At 43.7% G+C, this 22354-nt stretch overlaps 1 protein-coding gene across 1 annotated transcript; it reads right to left on the bottom strand.

Annotated features, from left to right (window-relative positions):
• Positions 1 to 6662: 6662 nt before the first annotated feature.
• On the bottom strand, positions 6663 to 12802 carry LOC308484456 (phospholipase A2 inhibitor and Ly6/PLAUR domain-containing protein-like). Its single transcript, XM_081019428.1, has 5 exons — positions 12689 to 12802; positions 9775 to 9873; positions 8568 to 8717; positions 7667 to 7804; positions 6663 to 7486 (listed from the first exon to the last, which is right to left on the bottom strand). Exons 1-5 carry the CDS (start codon positions 12747 to 12749, stop codon positions 7338 to 7340), a joined length of 597 nt encoding a protein of 198 aa, XP_080875554.1. The 5' UTR covers positions 12750 to 12802; the 3' UTR covers positions 6663 to 7337.
• Positions 12803 to 22354: the final 9552 nt, after the last annotated feature.

The following is a 22354-nucleotide window of genomic DNA, read 5'->3' as shown; positions in this document are numbered from 1 at the left end:
TGAACGGTGGATTCTGACAACAAATTTGCCAAAATTGATGGCAAACCTGATGCATTTCTACTTTTAGGGATGTTTGACATGTACCTTGCATATCATTACTTATTCCATTTATTCCCCCGCTCCTCTATGGATCCTCAAGCAGGCAGGCAGGAGCACCCTATTATTCTAACAACAACCCTGTGAGGTAGGTTAGGCTGAGAGATAGTGTGTAGCCCAGGGGTCGGCATGGTTTACCTCGCATGGGCCAGTTCACTCCAGCAGAGATCCCTCCGTGGGCCAGATCACAATTTTTAGTGTCTGTATCTGCGCAGACACGATTTCCGGCATCTGTGCATACGTAGATGTGATTTCCAGCGCCGCAGAAGCGAGTCCCTGTGCCACGCTGTGCCAGTTTAGAGCAGCGCGCAGGGACTCCCCAAGCAGGCAAAATGGTTTGGAGGCAGCTCATGGGCCGGTTAAATGACCCCTGTGGGCCGCTTGTGGCCCATGAGCCTTGGGTTGCCAACCCCTGGGGTAGCCCAAAGTGCATCACTCAAGGAGTTTCGTAGATGAGTGGAGATCTGGACCCACGTCTTCCTCACCCTGCCATATTATCATTTATTGCCTGCTATGTTCTGAGATTAGTGCAGCCAGCTCCAGAAAACAGGGAAAGTTCAGTGAGGAGCCTCAAAACTCAAGGATGGTGAGCCTGTGGCCCTCTGGATGGATGCAGCTTCCATCATCCGTAACCATTAGCGATGCTGGCTGGGACTGACGGGAACTCCAGTCCAACAACACCTGGAGGGTGACAGGTTTTGCCACCCCACACTTGGCTCCATGCTCATTCTCCTCTGCCCCCAGATTGTTTGGAACATGAGGGGGTCACCCCCAAAAAATATGGAGGACCCAGAAGAGTGGGGGCCCTAGGATTTGGTATCCCTGTTGTGTGTGTGTTTCTGTGTATGTGTGGAGTCGTTTTGGGGTGGGATTGCTTTTTATTGAAGCAAAAGACAGGCTGAACCATGAGTGGCATCAGCTGTGTCAGGGACTGGACAGAGGAATAGCGATGGACACTGCCTCCCTAGCCTGAACCTTCCAGAGAAGAAGAAGATCGTATAGATTTACAACATTGGTTTGCAGGAGGTCATAGCTCAGAGGCAGATGAAAGGCAAAGGAGGAGGCAGAGCGAGAGCAGTTGGCTGACACATTGTCACTAGATTCAGGTACACAGCTGTGTTGGTCTGATGCAGTCAAAATATATATAAAAAATAAAAAAATTGTCCAGTTGCACCTTAGAGACCAATTAGGTTTGTTCTTGGTATAAGCTTTTGTGTGCATGCACACTTCTTCAGATAGTTGTCACTAGAAAGCATTCCAGACTCCCCTTCTCTCAGAACCCGGTGGGCATTGAAAGTAGGAGAGCAAAGGACTCGGACACAAATGACCCTAAGTGGCCACCATAAGGTGGGTGGTGCTGTTGATGATTGAGGAAGTTGAGAGAAGAGGCTGCATTTCTAAGCCTCTCTCTGTGAATATTGAATAAAAGCCATTGGAAAGAACTTTCCTTGTTTCCTCTATTCCTAGCAGCCTTCTGTGGGGGGATCAGATTCCCTGAAGACTGACAGGCTGTGACTTCAAGAACATGTGCTTGAGCTTGCTTTTCCCTCCTCCTTCCCCTTGCTTTTTCTGCATGTGATGTGTCTTTTTAGGGTGTGAAGCTGGAATGCAGGAACCATCTTAGTCATAATTTTTATAGTCCACTGTTTTGGTTAAAGGCCACGATATAAATTCCATAAGCAAACAAATAAATCTCCACCAGCCATTTTGTGGGTCATCTGGTCAGGTACGTGACATATCTACCCACTTCCTGTTTAGCAGCCAAAGAAGTTCATTGTGTTTTTCATGGGCTGCTGTCTCTGGCTGTGTTTCCCCCATAGTGTGACATGTGTTACCAAGCCCTAGAAAAAACTAAGGGCTTATTCACACTTCCCCTTGTCCCACTGCTTTCCACTGGGGGAGCAGCTCTTTAGCACACAGTTGGAGCAAATGGCAATTGGGCTTTTTCACGCAGATGGATGTTTGTTCTGATTGAGCACTAAAGAGCGGGTTTTCCATGCAAAAGGAGTGAGGTAAGGGGACAACTGCTCAGACCACTTGGACCCATGTTTTCTAGGCAGGGAACAAGCAGATATGTGGATGAGCCCTAAACCCATGTCCGCACAGTACGCTTCCCCCAAACATTTCTGGGAGTGGTTAAAGGTGCTGAGAGTTGTTAGGAGACACCAAATCCCAACCCAGAGCTTCAATTTCTGTGTTCCCTGAGGAGAGGGGTGGAGAACTGTAGCTCTGTGTCAAGAAAAGGGAGTCTCCAAACAATTCTCTGCCCTCTTAAACTATAGCTCCCTGAATTCTTTGGGGGAGACAATGGGTGTTTGGCATTATAGTGGTTCAGGAGTGGCTTGGACTGGCACCATTGAGAAAGGGATGAAGACAGTGGTCTGTGTCTGAGAGAGTCTCTCCTTTGACAAAGGATTTGTTGATCGCCCAACTCATGGGCAATCGTTTTCCAACCCTGATGTAGACCTCCTTACTTCTGCTGCAGAAAGCTGAGCTGCACTATGTCCTTGGATCTTGATGTTACTGTTCAACTGGCATGAATTCAGGCCATTCCTCTAGGTTCAGAGATTGACTCCCAAAACAGAAGTGCTGGATTTACTGCCTGGCAATAAAACTGCCATTGTTGCCCATATCACAGTCCCCTGGCTTTGTTGCAAATGCAAACAGGGTTGTAGCCTTTGGCAAAGTCAGCCTCTGACGTTGGCCTCACTGGGCACCTACTAAAGCCCACACCCCACTTGCAGTCCCCTGACTAGCTCTATGCATGATTGTCAGATAATTGTTGTTCTGGGTGGGGTTTCAGTCCCTCTGGTGCAGCAGCTAAGAAGCTTGAGGATAGGGACAGGGAAGACATCCCATTCAACTTGTACCTCAGTTTCTGCCGTGTTCCAGGCAGGGGGTTCTAGGGGGTTCCAGGCACTCAAGATTTGTGTTTTTCCATTAGAAAATCAGGACACAGCAGAGTCTGCAATGTCTTAGAAATATGGTTTATTCACACATATTTGCACCTAAAACCTTCAGTGGAGGAAGTGCAGAATATGACGCCCCAAGAGTATCTCTCATTGCTCCTCTCATAGCTATAGCAAGCTTGGCCCCACCCCATCACTTAATGGATCCAAATGGTTTCCAGGGAGTGGCAGGGGTTGGATCTCTCGGTGGCATTTGATACCATCAATCATAACATCCTTCTGGACTATCTAGAGCAGCTGGGGGCACTGTTATACAGTGTTCCACTCCTTCCTCCTGGGCTGTGTCCAGAAAGTGGTGATGGGGGATGAGCGGGTTATAAATATTATTATTATTATTATTATTATTATTATTATTATTCCCATGTTGATGGCCTTTCAGCTGATTCCCTGGTGACCCACTGGAATGCAGAGTTAACCAGGGCTATGAACTGTCTGGCTCCGAAGCACCCTCTCCAATTGTAGGGAGCCTGGACAGCCCCGTGGTTTTCTGCAGAGCTGAGGGCAATGAAACATTCGTTGAGACGACTAGAGTGCTGGTGGCGGAAAACTCATTCTGAATCGAACCGGAAATGGGTTAGAGCTCAATGTCAAGCCTATCAAGTGGTGACTGCGACAGTGAAGAGGACCTTCTTCACTGCCTCTATTGCATCTGCAGAAGACAGCAGCAGGAAACTCTTTCAGGTGGTTCGTAATCTAACAGAACCACTTTTGCTATCGGGGCCTAGTAAGGATCCCAAGATCTCCTGCAATGATTTTGCAACTCTTTTGCAGATAAAGTCTCTCAGATTCGGAAAGAGATAGACTCCACCATGGGAGCAGGGCCGGGGGAGAGTACTAGAGTCCTGTCTGGTCAAGTTGCATGGGATCAATTCCAATCTGTTACCTCCAAGGATGTGGAAGGTTAATTGGATGAATGAAACCAACCATCTGTCTCCTTGATCCTTGCCCATCCTGGCTCATAAAAGCCAGCTGTAAAGGGCTGGGCGATGGGCTCTGTGGGGTGGTGAATGCTTCCCTCTATGAGGGAGCCTTCCCAGACCCACTGAAAGAGGTGGTTATTAAACCATTTCTTTAAAAAACATCTTTGGTCTGGGCCAATATGGCCAACTATTGCCCAGTCTCAAATCTTCCATTCTTGGGCAAGGGGAGTGAGTGGTTGGTTGCGGAAGAACTCCAGGCATGCCTGGAGGATGCGGACCATTTGGATCCCTTCCAATTGGGATTCAGGCCTCACCATGGGACTGAAACTGCCTTGGTTGTGCTGGTCTATGATCTCTAGCGGGCTAGGGACAAAGGTGAAAGCTGTTTCTTAGTTCAGCTGGATCTCTCAGCGGCCTTTGATACCATCCACCATGACATCCTTCTGAACCATTTAAAGGAGCTGGGAGCTGGGAGCAGTGTTATACAGTGGTTCCGTTTCTTCCTCCTGGGCCATGTCCAGAAAGTGGTGTTGGGGAATGAGTGTTCAGACCCCTGGGCTCTCACTTGTGGGGTGCCTCAAGGTTCTGTCCTCTCCTCCATGCTTTTTAATACCTATATGAAGCTGCTGGGAGAGATCATCAGGGGGGTTGTGCTGACTGTTCATCAGTATGCAGATGATACCCAGCTCGCCTCTTTTTCAAATCAAAGCAAGTGAAGGCAGTGAATGTCATGTGTGAATGTATGGAGGCGGTTGGAGGATGGATGGCATATAACAGATTGAGGTTGAATCCTGACAAGGCAGAAGTACTGTTTCTGGGGGATAGGGGGCAGGCTGGTATGGGGGACTCCCTGCTTCTGAATAGGGTAACTATGCCCCTGAAGAACTATGTGCACCGCCTGGGAGTCATTTCAGACTCACAACTGTCCATGGAGGCACAGGTTAATTCTGTGTCCAGGGCAGCTGTCCACCAGCTCCATCTGGTATGCAGGCTGAGACCCTGTCTTGTCACAGTGGTGCATGCTCTAGTTCTCTCCTGCTTGGACTACTGCAATGTGCTCTATGTGGGGCTACCTTTGAAGGTGACCTGGAAACTACAACTAATCCAGAATGTGGTAGCTAGTCTGGTGACTGGGAGTGGCCAATGAGACCACATAACACTGGGCCTGAAAGACCTACATTGGCTTCCAGTATGTTTCTGAGCAACATTCAAAGTGTTGGTGCTGACCTTTAAAGCACTAAACCACCTTCGGTCCAGTATACCTGAAGGAGCGTCTCCACCCCCATCATCCAGCCAGGACACTGAGGTCCAGCGCTGAGGGCCTTCTGGTGTTTCCCTCACTGCAAGAAGTGAGGTTGCAGGGAACCAGGCAGAGGGCCTTCTCAGTAGTGGTGCCTGCCTTGTGGAATGCCCTTCCACCAGAAGTCAATGAAATAAAGAACTATCTGACTTTTGGAAGACATCTGAAAGGAGTCCTGTTTAGGGAAGTTTTTAATTTTTGTTGTTTTACAGTGTTTTTAATATTTTGTTGACAGCCATCCAGAGTAGCTAGGGAAACCCAGCCAAATGAGCGGGGTAGGAAGAAGAAGAAGAAGAAGAAGAAGAAGAAGAAGAAGAAGAAGAAGAAGAAGAAGAAGAAGTTGTTGCTGCTATTATTATTATTATTATTATTATTATTATTATTATTATTATCAAGTCATGTCCCCCAGTCTCTCAGTGCATTTTTTACATTTAAAAACAAAACAAAAACGTAAGGTGGTCATAGTTGCAGGATCGCATTGGAAGATTTCCAGTGCGCCATCAGAATCCTAGTTTTGCATGAAGAAATGGGGGTTGGAGGTTAATAACTGTGTGGGGTAAGGAAAGGAAGCTTGGGGGGTTAATGTAGAGGGAATGATGATGAGATTGGTGAATGGTGTCAGCAGGAAGAAAGATGTTTGTGTGTTTCTATGCTAGCCTAATCCACTTCTAGTAGTCCAAAAACTTTAGAGCAATGCAAACTGGAAAAGGTAACATACAGATCTTCACCCATCCCTCTAACCACCCCACTTCCTCCTCCTCCTCCTCCTCCTCCTCCTCTTCTTCTTCTTCTTTAAAAAAATATTTTTTATTAAAGATTTTCTACTTCTGATTTTGAGTTTAGGTTTTCTAACTCTTTTTAAATGAGATTCCTCTCTTTTTATATACAGTGGTACCTCAGGTTACGGACACTTCAGGTTACAGATGCTTCAGGTTACAGACTCCGCTAACCCAGAAATAGTACCTTGGGTTAAGACCTTTGCTTCAGGTTGAGAACAGAAATCCCGTGGCGGCGGCAGGAGGCCCCATTACTTAAAGTGGTGCTTCAGGTTAAGAACAGTTTCAGGTTAAGAACGGACCTCCAGAACAAATTAAGTTCTTAACCTGAGGTATCACTGTATACAATAATTTCAGACATAGCTAATGAGTTGTTTTATTTTGTATTTGTTTTTCTGCCCCAGAATGGTTGAATCACTTTTTAAATCAATACAATTAAAAGTATATTATGAAGAAACACAAGGACCTCTTTTAGCATCCCACCCAGCCATGCAAGGAGCCTCTGGTTGGGACCTTCACTGCAGTAAATTATTGCTGATAACCATCCGGAAGAAACAAACAAAACCATTTTTGGACTAAATATTCTTTATTGGGCCTGCAATCTTTCATTCAGAAAACAGCCTGGAGCTTCAAAAACACACTTTGGAGGAGGTGGGGGAGGTATTGTGATACTCAAGTCAGGATGAGGAAGAAATTCAATTTTGTATGCATATTAATGAGAAACTAACTCATTTGCACTTTCCAGACCAATATGCAAACTAAAACTCAGCCTTAAAATTTCACGTTTCTCATAATTTTGCAATGTAGTTCATAAGCCAAACAGTGTATACAAAAATGTATTTATGTGAGGAAAGTGCATATATTAGGGATAAAAACATTCTGTGTCTATTGTTCAAACTGCATGTAAACGCTGTGTTTATTAGGGTAAATCCACGCTAAAATGTGAGCAGATTTTCAATAGTTTTTTTAAGAAGCTAATTGCTGTAGAAATGCCGAGAATTGAATTTAAGGTTAAAAAATTGAGAAACTTAATAGCACTGTAATTTGAAATATCTGTCCATTCCAGTGCCAGAATGCTCATGGCATGAATCCTTCAAAGTGGCTGGCATTGAAAGAGAGCTCAGGAGAGAAACCTCATAAAGAGAATGCTGGAGATCATGGGTAGCAAGAGAAGGAAGGAGTTCTTCCCCAAGGTATGGTTGGCACTAGATTTTGTTCTTGCTTTAGGAGTTGTGACTGGTTTCTGAGTTGTGGCTGATGCAGAACTTCTGGCTGGTTAATTATTTGCAGCTGGTGCTGGCTTTTCGGCATCGACACATGATATTTTATCCACTTTGTAGGGGATTCCTGCAATTGTCACTTTATAGTTCTCTACACCGCACATATTGCTTGTTCCACAACCATGCAGGACGAACTTCTTGGCACCTGCAGGTAAATATGGGGATCATCAGCAGATGTCAGTGGTGGCTGCTCTAGTACAGCAAATGGGGCACGACCCCTTCCATTTCAGTCTGCCCTCACCCAGCCCCCATCAGCCTGCCTTCTGACTCACAACCAGGCCAAGCCTGACCCTCCTCCTCCCTTCCTAATTCCCTTCAGGGTTACCAGAGCTTCCTGTTGCACTGATGCAATTCATTTGACCATCTGTGCATGAGACCGGTCCACCCTTGCATTTCTCCTCCGTCTGAGCATAACATCCAGTTGGACAAGTGTACCCATTCTGAGTCCAAGTAGTTGGAAGAACTAGGAAGCAAAGAAGGAAGAAGCAAATTGTCATATATGGAAAGTTTTTACATAAGAATCTCCGAAGAGCCCCGCTGGATCATTGACAGGCCTGCTTCACACAGACACAGCAGCCGCAGCCTTCCTGATGCATTCACAAAACCACCCACTGAGTCCCCCCCACTCCCAGGTCTTTGTTAGCATATTCTTTGTCAGAATAAAAGAATGAGGTCTAGAGTCACAGGTTTGACACCTTTCCTGTCTTGTGTTAGGATGAAAGGTGTGGAGGGACTAAAACTTCCTCCACTCCACCCTGTTCCTGCCAAGTTTCAAAAGCAAATTGAGAATGTTTTCATCATTCTGAAACCAAGGGCCCCACCAGACTGGTGTTTTATTGCTGGGTCATTTGTGCACCATGTTCTTCAAACTATAACACTGCATTGGTGATGGATTTATCCTGGTTTCATTTGTCCTGTGGTGTTTCCTACTGCATTATTGCTGACTGGAGGGGCTGTGGAGCAACAGAAGTGAGACGTAAATAAACCAGGACATTTGTGGCATGAAAGGTTTCAGCAGGAAATAATGGGTTGTGCACTGATTGGAAATGAAGCAGTATGACCAGCCCAATACCTCTGCACACGCAAACAGTATTGAGAGTGGAATTGTGTGTGACTGGACCCATGGCACCATGAGCACAAATCACCCTGAACGCACTATAAAAAGAACTTTGGGAGGGGTCCAGGTTTGCAATTCTGATATCAGAGAGGGGCAGGTGATGACTTACTTCCCCAATCTAAGTTTTTGTTGCACCCATCTTCAGTACAGCAAGCAGAGCTGGAGCGTAAATGTTTCCCGTCTCCTATGGTGATGGTAAAAGCATTGGCACAAGAATCATTTTTCCCACATGTATAGAATGTTGTAGTAAACTTGACCCCTGTATACCAGAAAAGGAAAAAGACAGACAACATGTCAGGAGAGCTCATTCCCCAGAATCCTTCATTCTCTGCCGAACTCTGTGGTCTCCGCTCTGCCTTGCCTTTCCATCTGTTCCAAGTTCTCCCAAGGGAATATGGCTTGCTAGAGTACAAGCGCCTCCATCTTGCTGAATTAAGCTTTGGAAGTTCCAGATCAATTGTGAAGAACCTCAGTTCTGTGGATCAAAAGCAACCTCTTTCTGTTTCTGACCATTCAGAAACGGCCCAATCCACACCCCTTACCAACTTCATTTTACATCCACCTTGAGTGTGTTTCCCTGGCTGGTATATGTATTTGAAATCTGACAATGATTCTTGTTTTCCTTGACTGGATGAAAGAGAGAGAGAGAGAGATGGGTGTTTGTGAGCGGAACCTAGCCTATAAAGCTATAATTTACATTTATTGTTTGCCCACTCTTGGTGGGCAGTGGTAGAGGAGAAAGTCCTGGTATGGGATACTTCCTTTTCTATTATTATTATTATTATTATTATTATTATTATTATTATTATACCCTACCCATCTGACTGGGTTGCCCCAGCCACTCTAGGTGGCTTCCAACATATATAAAAACATAATAAAACATTTACAAACTTCCCTATGCAGGGCGGTCTTCAGATGTCTTCTAAAGGTTGCATGGTTACTTATCTCCTTGGTTCAGGGGTCGGATAACTCCATACCCTCCAACATTTATTCAGTGAAAATAGGGTCATCCTAAGGAAATGCAGGACATTCCAGGATCAAATCAGAAACCGGGGCAGCTTCTGTAAATCCGGGACTGTCCCTGCAAAATAGGGAAACTTGGAGGGTCTGCTACCTGCTTCCAACTCCTTCTTAGTCTCAGAGTTGTCCCTTGCAGAACTCAGCTGGGAGCAGGAGATGGGGACGAAAGTAGAATGATTTGGCTCTGCCCATCATTGGCCTTCTTCCATACCAGTCCTAATGGGCACCAGACTCCACTGGATAGATTGTGGCACAGCGTGGCGCATGCCACCAGGCAAGGCCAACATCTTCCTTACCAAACATTGTGCTCTCGTCCTTGATGACCACGCAGGCATTCAAACCACTGGCACAGTCTGAAACCTCAGAACCTTCAGTTCCTTGTTGACACTTAAGGGCTGGAAGAAGAAAGTAAAGGCTGAACAAAATTATATCAGAGTGAAGACATAACAAATATAATGGGAGAAGTTCTGCTGTGGCTCTGTGATTGGAGGAGCCTCCCCCCCTTTAGTGGACAATTAGGACAATGGGAGAGGTTAAATACCTCAGAAAAATAAGGGGGCAGATGACAGAGATAAATATACACACAAAAATTAAATATTTGGGAATATAGTTGATAGACAAGAATATTAAGATATTTAAAGACAATAATGAGAAAATTTGGAAAAGAAATAAAAAGGAATTTAGAAATTTGGGGAAGAATGAATTTGTCATTGTTAGAAAGAATTTCAGTGACTGAGATGAATGTATTGCCAAAAATGTTGTTTTTATTCCAATCAATCCCGGTGAGAAGCAATTCGAGCTGCTTCAAAGAATGGCAAAAAGATATTTCAAAATTTATATGGAAAGGGAAGAAACCAAGAATAAAATATAAACTACGTACTAACAGACATCAAAGATAGAGGAGGTTTCTCTCTACCGGATTTAAGATTATATTATGAAGCATCTTGCATCTGCTGGATCCAGGACTGGATAAAAGTAAAAGATACAGATTTGCTAGATTTAGAAGGCCATGACAATAGATTTGACTGGCATGAGTATATATGGTACCATAAGGCAAAATTACATAAATGATTTTGGAATCATATAATAAGAAAATCAGTTTTTTAAGTCTGGGAGAAATATAAAGATCTATCAGAACAAAAAACAAAACAAAACACCATGGTGGTTCTCCACGCTAGAAGCAATATCTCTTTAAAAAATGAATCTGAGGACAAATTGGTCAACATACAGATAATCAGTTAAAATTAAAGGAGTTTGTAAAGTCAGAGAAATGGTTACAGATTGGTTACAATATTTTCAGTTAAATGAAACCTTTAAAAATGATAAAAAGAAAGGATTTAGCTATGAAGTGTCAAGATTTCAGAGAGAGATAATAGACCATACCAAATTACTGTCAAAAATGTATAATCTGCTCTTGGAATGGAATACCAAAGAGGAACAGGTCAAATCTGTCATGATAAAATGGGCAAAAGATGTGGCACACAATATACAAATGATAGACTGGGAAAAGCTCTGGAAGAGAGATCTGAAATGTATGGCATGTACCTCATTGAAAGAAAACCATATGAAAATGATGTATCGGTGGTATCTAACCCCGGTTGAATTAGCAAAGATTTATTGAACAAGATTAAATATGTGTTGGAAATGTAAAGAAGTAGAAGGTACCTTTTATCATACGTGGTGGAAATGGAAGGTTGGATAGCAATTCCTTTCATTCTCAGCCTCCGGGTTCTCACCCAGGGTCCAAACACACCCTCAACTCACCCACAAAAGTCTCACAATCAGAACAGCGGCCATCAATCTAGTCTCTCACTATAGACTTGCTTTTCATGGGCAAGCCCAAGGTCAATGGTAGGTCTTAGTTGTGGGATTCCCATAGGCATCTGGCTGTGAATAGGATTGTGGACAATATGGGCTACTGGCCTGATCCTGCAGGCTCTTCCTGTGTTTTTCTACCAAATACAGAGGTAAAGGGACCCCTGACTGTTAGGTCCAGTCGTGGACGACTCTGAGGTTGCGGGGCTCATCTCGCTTTATTGGCCGAGGGAGCCGGCGTACAGCTTTCGGGTCATGTGGCCAGCATGACTAAGCTGCTTCTGGCGAACCAGAGCAGCGCACGAAAATGCCGTTTATCTTCCCACTGGAGCGGTACCTATTTATCTACTTGCACTTCATGCTTTCGAACTGCTAGGTTGGCAGAAGAAGGGACCGAGCAACGGGAGCTCACCCTGTCATGGGGATTCGAACTGCTGACCTTCTGATTGGCAAGCCCTAGGCTCTGTGGTTTAACCCACAGCCCCCCTTGCTATGAGGTGTATAAAAAGCTGAAGCAACAACAGACAAAGAAAACATTACAAAAATACAGAGTTACATATAAAAACATTACATTAATATAACATTACTAATATATATAAAAATCAATAGCAATTCCTTTTGATCTCTTTTTTATATATATATAAATTTTATTAGTTTTTTAACATATATTTTCAACAGTAATTAAACATACTTTTACATCTTATTCAATTTTTTTGACTTCCATCAGTCCTGTCTGAAAATTTTCCTTCTTAGTATGCATTTCAAATTTTCCCTATTACATTTCAAACTCATAACCAATATCTCTATCTTTTTCTGCTTTGTAACACTTTGTATATTTCTCCTTACAAAACTTCTTGTAGTCCTACTAGCTTAATTTGTTGATTACAGTTGCTCTTCAAATAATTCAACAATTCCTTTCATTTTCAGCCTCTTGGTTCTCACCCAGGGTCCAAACACACTCTCAGCTCACCCACAAAAGTCTCGCAATCAGAACAGCAGCCATTGATCTAGTCTCTCACTATAGACTTGCTTTTCATGGGCAAGCCCAAGGTCAATGGTACTTCCTTAGGTTTCACACAGCTGTGTCCCACTGAGCTGCCCTCTCCACACCCAGTTCAAGGTACAACAGATGTATTAAGTCTCCCAGGGGGTCCAAAGGATGGGGAAAGTTTCTCCCCCCACTCACAGCTCTCTCTTCACCCTCTGTCCCCTCCTCGGTTTCAAGCTGGCATACAGATCCTCCTGTGGTAAGAAAGTTCTCTGCAAAGTTTTTAACCCTCTGAGATTAGCATCAAATGATGGCACAGTTGGTATGTGATTCCAAAGTACTAGCCTTTCATTTTGTCCTTAATAGCATCATAGGAAAAGGGATGTCATCAATGATAAATAACTTACGTGGATCCACAGAGGCAACTAAGAGTGGTGAAAGAAGGCAGAGCACAAGGAGAGGCACCATGGTGTCGTAAGGTAGGGCTAAGGTCCTTGCTGAGCTTGAGTGCTTCTTGTGCACAGATGTATGTGCAAAGGACATTTTATAGATGGGTCTGCTGTAACATCTTTTAGGGAGTTGCTCCAATGAACCACAGTAAAAGGAGTGCTCTGTAGTGTAAATACCCATAAAGAAAATGGGTGGAGATGCCTCTCTTATTGTGCCAGGACTTCCTGGAATGAACGGTGGATTCTGACGACAAATTTGGCAAAACTGCTGCCAACTTGAGGCATTTCTAGCTTTAGGAATGTTTGGCATGTACCTTACATATTATTACTTATTCCATTTATTCCCCCGCTCCTCTATGGATCCTCAAGCAGGCAGGCAGGGAGGGAGGAGCACTCTTTTATTCTAACAACAACCCTGTGATGTAAGTTCGGCTGAGAGATAGTGTGTAGCCCAAAGTACATCACCCAAGGAGTTTCATGGATGAGTGGAGATCTGGCTCCAGGTCTTCCTCATCCTGCCATATTATCATTTATTGCCTGCTGTGTTCTAAGATTAGTGCAGCCAGCTCCAGAAAACAGGGAAAGTTCAGAGAGGAGCCTCAAAATTCAAGGATGGTGAGCCTGTAGCCCTCTGGATGTTGATATGGATGCAGTTTTCATCAACCCTAACCAATAGCCATGCTGGCTGGGAATGACGGGAACTGCAGTCCAGCAACACCTGGAGGGTGACAAATTCGCTACCCCAGCTCACGTTCAAAAAGTTTGAGGAACACTTCTCTCTCAAGCCTCATCTGGTGAGGATCCTATCCAGCAGCAACATAGTTTTCAATAGAAGGACTATATGGTAGAAGGTGTCACATCCTCTTGAGAGTGAAGGCGCTCTTAGCTCTGCTCCTGAAGATTGTTGTTGGTGTGTGTGTGTGTGTGAGTGTGTCAGAGGGGCCAAATTGCTCTGAAGATTGGGGACGGGTGATGACACACGCATGATGTCAGGATACCGGGAGGAATCAGGGAGTGGTGTCAGGTGTCATGGAATCCGATCCCCACTCCCACCCCCCATTGTAGGCTGCCAAGAATAGATAGGACAAGGATAGTTCTTACCAATGTCTATTATTCAATAATTACGAAGAGAGGATTAGAAATGCAGCCTCTTGAGGACTTCCGGAGGCGGCGCGAAACGGCAATGGTGGTCCTCTTCAGCTGCTGAAGAGGGGCTCCGCGGAAAAGGGTCGTACGCTGCGGCACAGCGACGACCCATTCAGAAAAACCACGGGTAGAGTGAGCCCGTGGCCGTGGGATTCGGCGGGCACCAGGAGCGACCTCGGAAATGAAGAAGGGACCCCGTAAGGGGCCCCGGAACGTGGAGGGGGTAGCGGTGCTGTGAATCCATCGCTCTTTCCGCGGAAGTGAAGCCGCGTGGCTGCTGCTGATGAGCGCTGACCTTTCTTCTTTCAACATTTGATTTGAAACAACTTACTCGTGAGTAAGAAATCTGAGACTCTATTTGAACTTAAATTTGTGAATTTCGGCTGAAAGCGGGAGACGCTAAAAAGGAAGTCAGTCTTCCGGCTCTGTTTAAAGTATTAAGCAAAGTCTTACTAAAACGGAAGCGCTGAAAGGAGCCTAAAAGAAGTTGGAATATACCCTGCAAATTCGGACTTGATTGATTAAAAGCTAAAGAAAAGTTAAAATCATATTATAAGTGGACAGAGACTGTGATTTTTCTCTCTACCTTTTGTGGATTACAAAGTTACGAACTCAGCTCTCGGGCTGTCTGGATACAAAGTAACATCAGACTGCGGTAACTGTGTATAGAGGTATAAAGTTACATTGGGCTACTTTGTAAGTTATAAGAAAGGAACTGTTGTGTGCACCTTTGTAAAGAACCTTTATTCTCTGCAGTTTAAAGTGAATCCAGAGGGTTCTCCCCCCTGTTTTGGATTTTACTTAACTTTTCATTTGGGAACTTAATGGTGGAAAATTTCTATCCTTCTCCCTAATTTCTGGGGAGCTCCCAGAAATTAGAGCTCCCCCTGCTGGATTGTGGAATTATTTGTCTCTGAGAACTGCTGGTTGTCTTGGAATTTTTTGCGCCCGGATGTTTACTTTCTGGATTGCTTTTCCCATGGGATTTACAATTTGACCTTGAAACTTGGACAGCTGTGGAATGAGTGGTGCAGCAAAAACAAGGGCTGCCAAGAAAGCAAAACAAACTGAACTGTTGCAATCAACTCTGCCTGTGCAGCCACATAGATCATCTGTTCCAATTGTGACAGGTCTGCAAGAAGGTCAATCTAAACAGCCAGCTTTTGGGGATATGGCTGCAGGAGGGCTAGACCCTGTTTCTAAAGAAATATTGGACCAGCTGGCGGCATTAAACAAGAAAGCGGATGAACAAGCGACCAAATTCGACCAGGTGACAGCTACAATTAATAGACTGACAGACCAAGTCGCCCAAAATACACAGGCAATAGGAAATTTTGAAAAGAGTATAACAGAAAATCGAAAATTAGCCGAGGAAGCAAGTACAAAAGCAGACCTAAATAAAAAAAGGATAGAGGAACTTAGAGGGGAAGTAAGACCACTGAGCAGACAGGTTACTGAACAGCAAGCGTACCTGTCCATGGCAGAACTGAAAAACAGGGAAAGCAATCTCAGGCTTAGAAATATCCCAGAATTAGAAAAAGAAGACCTGATTGGCTATTTGACAGCAGAAATATCCAAGTTCTGGGGCTTGGCAGAAGAGAAGGACTTCAAAATTGTCACCGCTTTTAGACTGGGAAGAGTGGCCAAGAAGGACAAACCAAGAGACTGCTTGATCATCTTGAGATCTAAGCAAGAAAAAGATAACATACTCGGCCTACACTTTAAAAATTCATTGGTGATACAGGGAAAGACAGCAGAAATCTTTAGAGATATACCAAAACAGTTGTTGGATTTAAGAACTACATATAAAGAACTGGCAAGCTTGCTGAGAAACAACTCAATCCCCTACAGGTGGGAATTTCCTCAAGGACTATCTTTTAGTGTGAAAGGGAAGAAGGTAAAAATTAGAACAGCAGAGGAGCAAGAAAAGTTCCTAAACGATTACGGGGAGGACCTTCGGAAAGGAACAGCAGGTACTTGGCCACCCCCCACGCCTGGTGCAAAACCAGATCCACCTCTGGACACAGACGACAAGGGAGACAACCCCATCGGTTGACAAATTGATCCAGGATGTCTTTGCAGCTTTTTAGTTGGAATATTAATGGCGCAAATTCCCCCGAGAAAAGGAAAAGAATTTTTCATATATTGAGGAAAGAACAATTAGACGTCATTTGCCTTCAAGAAACTCATGTGACTAGGCTCCACAGAAGAGTACTAACCAACAAGAGACTAGGCCAAGAATTTACATCATTAGATAAAGTCAAAAAAAGAGGAGTAGTGATATATGCAAAGGAGAGCCTAGCACCAAAATTTGTGTTTAAAGACGAACAAGGAAGAATTTTGGCGATTGAAATACAATCACAAGGAGAAAAATTTCTGATAGTAGGAATTTATGCACCAAACGAGGGGAAATCGGAATTTTATAAGAAGCTGCATGAGATAATGCTGGACTATGTTGACTATACTAACATCATTCTGATGGGAGATATGAATGGGGTTGTCTCCACGCACATGGATAAGTCACAAAATCAAAACTTGACTAAAGATGGCAGACTACCAAAGACTTTTTTTGAACTTACAGACAATATGGACTTGATTGATATTTGGAGGATAAAGAACCCTCTAGGTAAAGAGGGAACATTCTTTTCTGAGGCCCACCTATCCTGGACAAGAATCGACCAAATCTGGATATCTAGAGGACTGGCACCTAAGACTAAAAAAATAGAATCTGCCCCAAAACTTGCTCCGACCATAACGCTTTGAAAATAGACTTGAGACTTACACCAGCTGGATCCTTCAGATGGAGAATGAATGACTCCTTGTTTAGAGATCAGGAGATTGTGAAGAAGGCCCAAAAAACGATGAAAGATTACTTTGAAATAAATTTGAACACTTCGGTGGAAAAGAAAACAATCTGGGACGCGAGTAAAGCTGTTATGAGAGGGTTCCTGATACAACAGAATACTATTAAGAAAAAACTCTGGAATGGTAAAAAGGACAAGATTTTGGAGAAGATAAGAGACGGAGAGAAAAAGTTGAGACTTAATCCAAAATCAAAAGAGGTTTTAAGAGAAATAAAATTCCATCAAGCACAATATGCGAAACTGATAAATCAAGAAGTTGAATGGAAAATTAAACAGATGAAACAAAGATCATTCGAATCGGCAAATAAATGTGGGAAGCTGCTGGCATGGCAGCTGAAAAAGAGACAAAAATTGAACTTTGTTACCAATCTAGAGGTTGAAGGAGAATGTATTCAGAAACCAGAAGAAATTAGAAAGTGCTTCCAGAGATACTTTAAAAAATTGTTTACTCAAGGACCCCAAGTGGAGACTGAGATAAATAAATTCTTAAAAAGTCATGGCCTGCAAAAACTAACACAAGATAAACAAACAGCCCTGAATTACAAAATATCACAACAGGAAATTGAAAGTGCCATTCAGAACATGCAATTAGGCAAATCCCCAGGCCCAGATGGACTTACCTCCAAATATTATAAGACATTGAAGGAATATTTGGCTCAACCACTAATGGAGGTATGTAACCAAATTATGGAAGGGAAGGGGGCACCAGAATCGTGGAAAGAGGCATTCATCACTTTGATACCAAAATTGGAATCTGAAAAGACTCAACTTAAGAACTACCGTCCCATCTCACTCCTAAACGTGGATTACAAAATTTTTGCTGATATCTTGGCAAATAGACTGAAAAAAGTTTTAAACGAAGTAATTCATAAAGACCAAGCAGGCTTTCTCCCTGGCAGGCATCTGTCTGACAACACCAGGAATATTGTTGATGTTTTGGAGTTATTGCAGACAAATTTGAACACAAAAGCAGCTTTGATTTTTATAGACGCGGAGAAGGCCTTTGATAATATATCTTGGAAATTTATGAAGAAAAATTTGGAAGGGATGGGAGTGGGAAGGGCGTTCCAAAATGGTATTGAAGCAATCTATTCAGAGCAAAAAGCTAAATTGATAGTAAACAATGTGGTGACAGAGGAGTTCAAAATTGAAAAAGGAACACGACAGGGGTGCCCCTTATCACCCTTGCTATTTATTTCTGTCCTGGAGGTGTTGCTTAACTTGATTAGGAAGGACCAGCGGGTGGAAGGAATACAGGTCGGAGGAAAACAATATAAACTGAAGGCTTTTGCAGATGATTTGGTTTTGACATTACAGGAGCCAGAACCCAGCACAAAAAGAGCTTTAGAACTAATTTCTGAGTTTGGTCGGGTGGCGGGATTTAGGTTAAACAAACAAAAAACTAAGGTCTTGGCAAAAAATTTGACACCTTCAGAAATAGATGGGTTCCAAAAGGAAACAGAATTAAATGTGGTTAAAAAAGTGAAATACCTGGGGGTCAACTTGACCGGGAAAAATTTGAATCTATTTAAAGACAATTATGAAAAATGCTGGTCTGAAATCAAAAAGGACTTAGAAATTTGGTCAAGATTGAAACTTTTCTTGTTGGGAAGAATTGCTGCAGTTAAGATGAATGTATTGCCAAGAATGTTGTTTCTGTTTCAGGCCCTGCAGATCGTGGACAGAGTGGAGTGTTTTGGAAAGTGGCAGAGGGACATTATGAAGTTTGTCTGGCAGGGCAAAAAGCCCCGAATAAAATTTAAAATACTAACAGATGCAAAGGAAAGAGGGGGATTTGCCCTGCCGGACTTAAGGTTGTATTATGAAGCTGCATCCTTCTGCTGGATGAAAGATTGGTTTTTGTTAGAAAACACTGATGTCCTAGATCTGGAAGGGTTTGACAATGCTTTTGGGTGGCATGCATATTTGTGGTACGACAAGGTAAAGTTTCATAAGTTGTTTAAAAACCATATTGTCAGGAAATCTTTGTTTACCGTCTGGACTAAATACAAGGACTTACTTGAAAACAAGACTCCGAGGTGGTTATCACCGATGGAGGCTAAGGCCACAAAAATACTTAATATGGGGGGTGGCTGGGCAAAATACTGTGAAATAATAGAAAGAGAGGGTGACACTTGGAGGTTGCAGAGTTTTGAAAAATTGAAAGGAAAGGTGCGAGACTGGTTTCATTATGCCCAAATTTTAGAGATCTTTAAAAAGGACCAAAAAAATGGTTTCCAGGTGGAAAAATCAAAATTAGAGTTGGAACTACTTGAACCTAAGACGAAAGTGCTTTCAAGAATGTATAACTTGTTGCTAAAATGGAATACTCAAGATGAGATGGTTAAATCAGCCATGATAAAATGGGCACAAGATATTGGGTACAACATTATGTTTGAAGACTGGGAAAGGTTATGGACCACCGGTATGAAATTTACGGCATGTAGTGCCTTAAAAGAAAACATTATGAAAATGATGTACAGGTGGTACATGACCCCAGTCAAACTCGCAAAGATATACCATTTGTCAGACAATAAATGTTGGAAATGTAAGGAGGCTGAAGGAACATTCTTTCACCTCTGGTGGACATGCCCGAGGGTGAAGGCCTTTTGGGAAATGATTTATAACGAGTTGAAAAAGGTATTTAGGTATACCTTTCATAAGAAACCAGAGGCCTTCCTCCTGGGCATTGTAGGCCAGAGAGTGTCAAAGAAAGACAGAACTTTCTTTTTATATGCAACTACAGCAGCAAGAATTCTTATAGCCAAATATTGGAAGGCACAGGAGCTACCCACGCTGGAAGAGTGGCATACGCAACTGATGGACTACATGGAATTAGCTGAAATGACTGGCAGAATCCGAGACCTGGGAGAAGAGGCAGTGGAAGAGGATTGGAAAAAATTTAAGGACTATCTACAAAAACATTATAAGTTATATGAAAGTTGAGAATTTGCTAAGTTTTGGGAAAAACATGCTTCGGTATTGAGATTTGAAAATGATTGAAATTAAGTTATGACTGTGAAAAGTTTAAATTTAGAGTATATAATTGGATGAAAGTACAAAAACACATGAAACAAGGTATTAATTTGCTGTATAATTTTCTTTTATTGTAAAGAATGCAGGGATGGAAGATGTGGGGAAGTCCAGTTGACTATGAAAAAAGATTTGGAAAAGTGAATTTTCTTTTATTTAACTTTTTCTTTTTCTTTGTAAAATCGCTTTTGTTGTGTAATTGACGATGTATCCTGACCTTGGAAAAAAAAGCAATAAAAAAAATATTATTAAAAAGAAATTAAAAAAAAAAGAAATGCAGCCTCTTGGAGTAATGGTGTTGCTCTGAGTAATCTCCACCCCACTTCTCTCCTCATTCGTCAACAGCACCATCCACCTTACGGTGCCCGCTTAGGGACATTTCCTCCGAGCCTTTTGCTTTCCTACTTTCAGTGCTCGCCGGGTTCTGGGAGAAGGCGGGCCTGGAATGCTTTCTAGTGATAACGTGTCAGCCAGCTGCTCCGGCTCTGCTTACCCCTCCTCCTCTCCCATTATTTCCCAAATTTGCCCCTCGTGTGCCTCTGAGCCGTAACCTTCCTCAAACAACTGTTGTAAATCTATACTGTCTTCCTCTTCTCTGGAAGGTTCAGGAGGGGGAGGTGGTCTCCACCATTCCTCCTCTGTCCAGTCCTGACAGGTGGAGGTAAATGCAGCGGCAGTGCAGATTCAATGGCCAGCGGTTCCTCCTCTCTCATGTTCAGCCTTCTCCCCCTCCTCCCTCTGCTGCCACTGGATGGGTGCTGCTTCCCCCTCCTTCCCCTCCGCAGCAGGAGGAGGAGCCAGCCACTGAAGCCGAACCACACGTGGCTCTGTGCTCAGTCTCCTCTGCCCCCTAATTGTTTGGAACATTGGGGGGGTCACCCACCAAAATATGGGGCACCCAGAAGAGCAGGGGCCCTAGGATTTGGCACCCCTGGTGTGTGTGTGTGTGTGTGTGTGTGTGTGTGTGTGTGTGTGTGTGTTTGTGTGTATGTGTGGAGTCGTTTTGGGGTGGGATTGCATTTTATTGAAGCAAAAGACAGGCAGAACCATGAGTGACATTGGCCGGGCCAGGGACTGGACAGAGGAATAGTGGTGGACACCACCTCCCTAGCCTGAACCTTCCAGAGAAAAAGAAGACCGTAAAGATTTACAACAGTGGTTTGCGGGGGGGGGGGTGTCATAGCTCAGAGGAGGATGAAAGGCAAAGTTCGGAAATTATGGGAGAAGAGGAGGAGGCAGAGCTGGAGCAGCTGGATGACATGTTATCACTAGAAAGCATTCCAGACCCCCCTTCTCCCAGAACCTGGCAGGCATTGAAAATAGGAGACCAAAGGGCTCGGAGACAAATGACCCTAAGTGGCCACCGTAAGGTGGGTGTTGCTGATGAAGACTGAGGAAGCTGAGAAAAGAGGCTGCATTTCTAAGCCTCTCTCTGTGAATATTGAATAAAAGCCATTGGTAAGAACTTTCCTTGTTTCCTCTATTCCTAGCAGTCTTCTGTGGGGGGATCAGATTCCCTGAAGACTGACAGGCTGTGACTTCAAGAACATGTGCTTGAGCTTGCTTTTCCCCTCCTCCTTCCCCTTGCTTTTTCTGCATGTGATGTGTCTTTTTAGGGTGTGAAGCTGGAATGCAGGAACCATTTAGTCATAATTTTTATAGTCCACTGTTTTGGTTAAAGGCCACGATATAAATTCCATAAGCAAACAAATAAATCTCCACCAGCCATTTTTTGGATCATTTGGTCAGGTACGTGACATATCTACCCACTTCCTGTTTGGCAGCCAAACCAGGAAGTTCGTTGGGTCTTTCATGGGCTGCTGTCTCTGGCTGTGTTTTCCCCGCAGTGTAACATGTGTTACCAACCCCTAGATGAAACTAAGGGCTTATTCTCACTTCCCCTTGTCCCACTGCTTTCCCCGCTCAATTGGAGCAAATGGCAATTTGGGCTTTTTTCCAGATGGATGTTTGTTCTGAACGAGCACTAAAGAGCAAGTTTTCCACGCAAAAGGAGTGGGGTAAGGGGACGACCGCTCAGACCACGTGGACTCAGGCTTTCTAGGCAGGGAACAAGCAGGAATGTGGGTGAGCCTTAAAGCCATGTTTGCACAGTAAGCTTCCTCCAAAGATTTCCAGGAGTGGTAGTTTGTTAAAGGTGTTGAGAGTTGTTAGGAGACCCCTTGTTAAGACGTGGAGAGTCCTCCCCTCCCTTTGGTAACTTCACAGATAAGAATTAATGAACAGTTTATAATCTATAGTCCTTTTTATTCAGTGATATGGTTGAAAGCAAAAATCCACATTGCTCCACAAGGAGAGCAGCAACATCCTGGATGCCAACAGGAAGTTCCTCCTCCTCTCTGCATTCTTTGTTCTCTAATACAGATGAACCTTCTAGTTCTTAGGGAGGGAGGGTCCCTCACACTCTCTAATGATGTCTCTGCTGGCTGTTCCCTCCCTTCTGTTTATCTACCCATTATCTTGTAGCTAGGTAACTCCTGCTGAAGCTGCTCAGTGTCAGTATCTGTCCCTGCTTCTGAAACTGCTGGAGACCGGGGTGGGGGCACGCGAATCTTCCCCCTCC

The sequence above is a fragment of the Podarcis pityusensis genome, assembly GCF_964106645.2.
Source record: "Podarcis pityusensis genome assembly, chromosome: 8".
NCBI classification, from domain to species: Eukaryota; Metazoa; Chordata; class Lepidosauria; order Squamata; family Lacertidae; genus Podarcis; species Podarcis pityusensis.
This window is presented reverse-complemented; position numbering and strand designations above follow the sequence as displayed.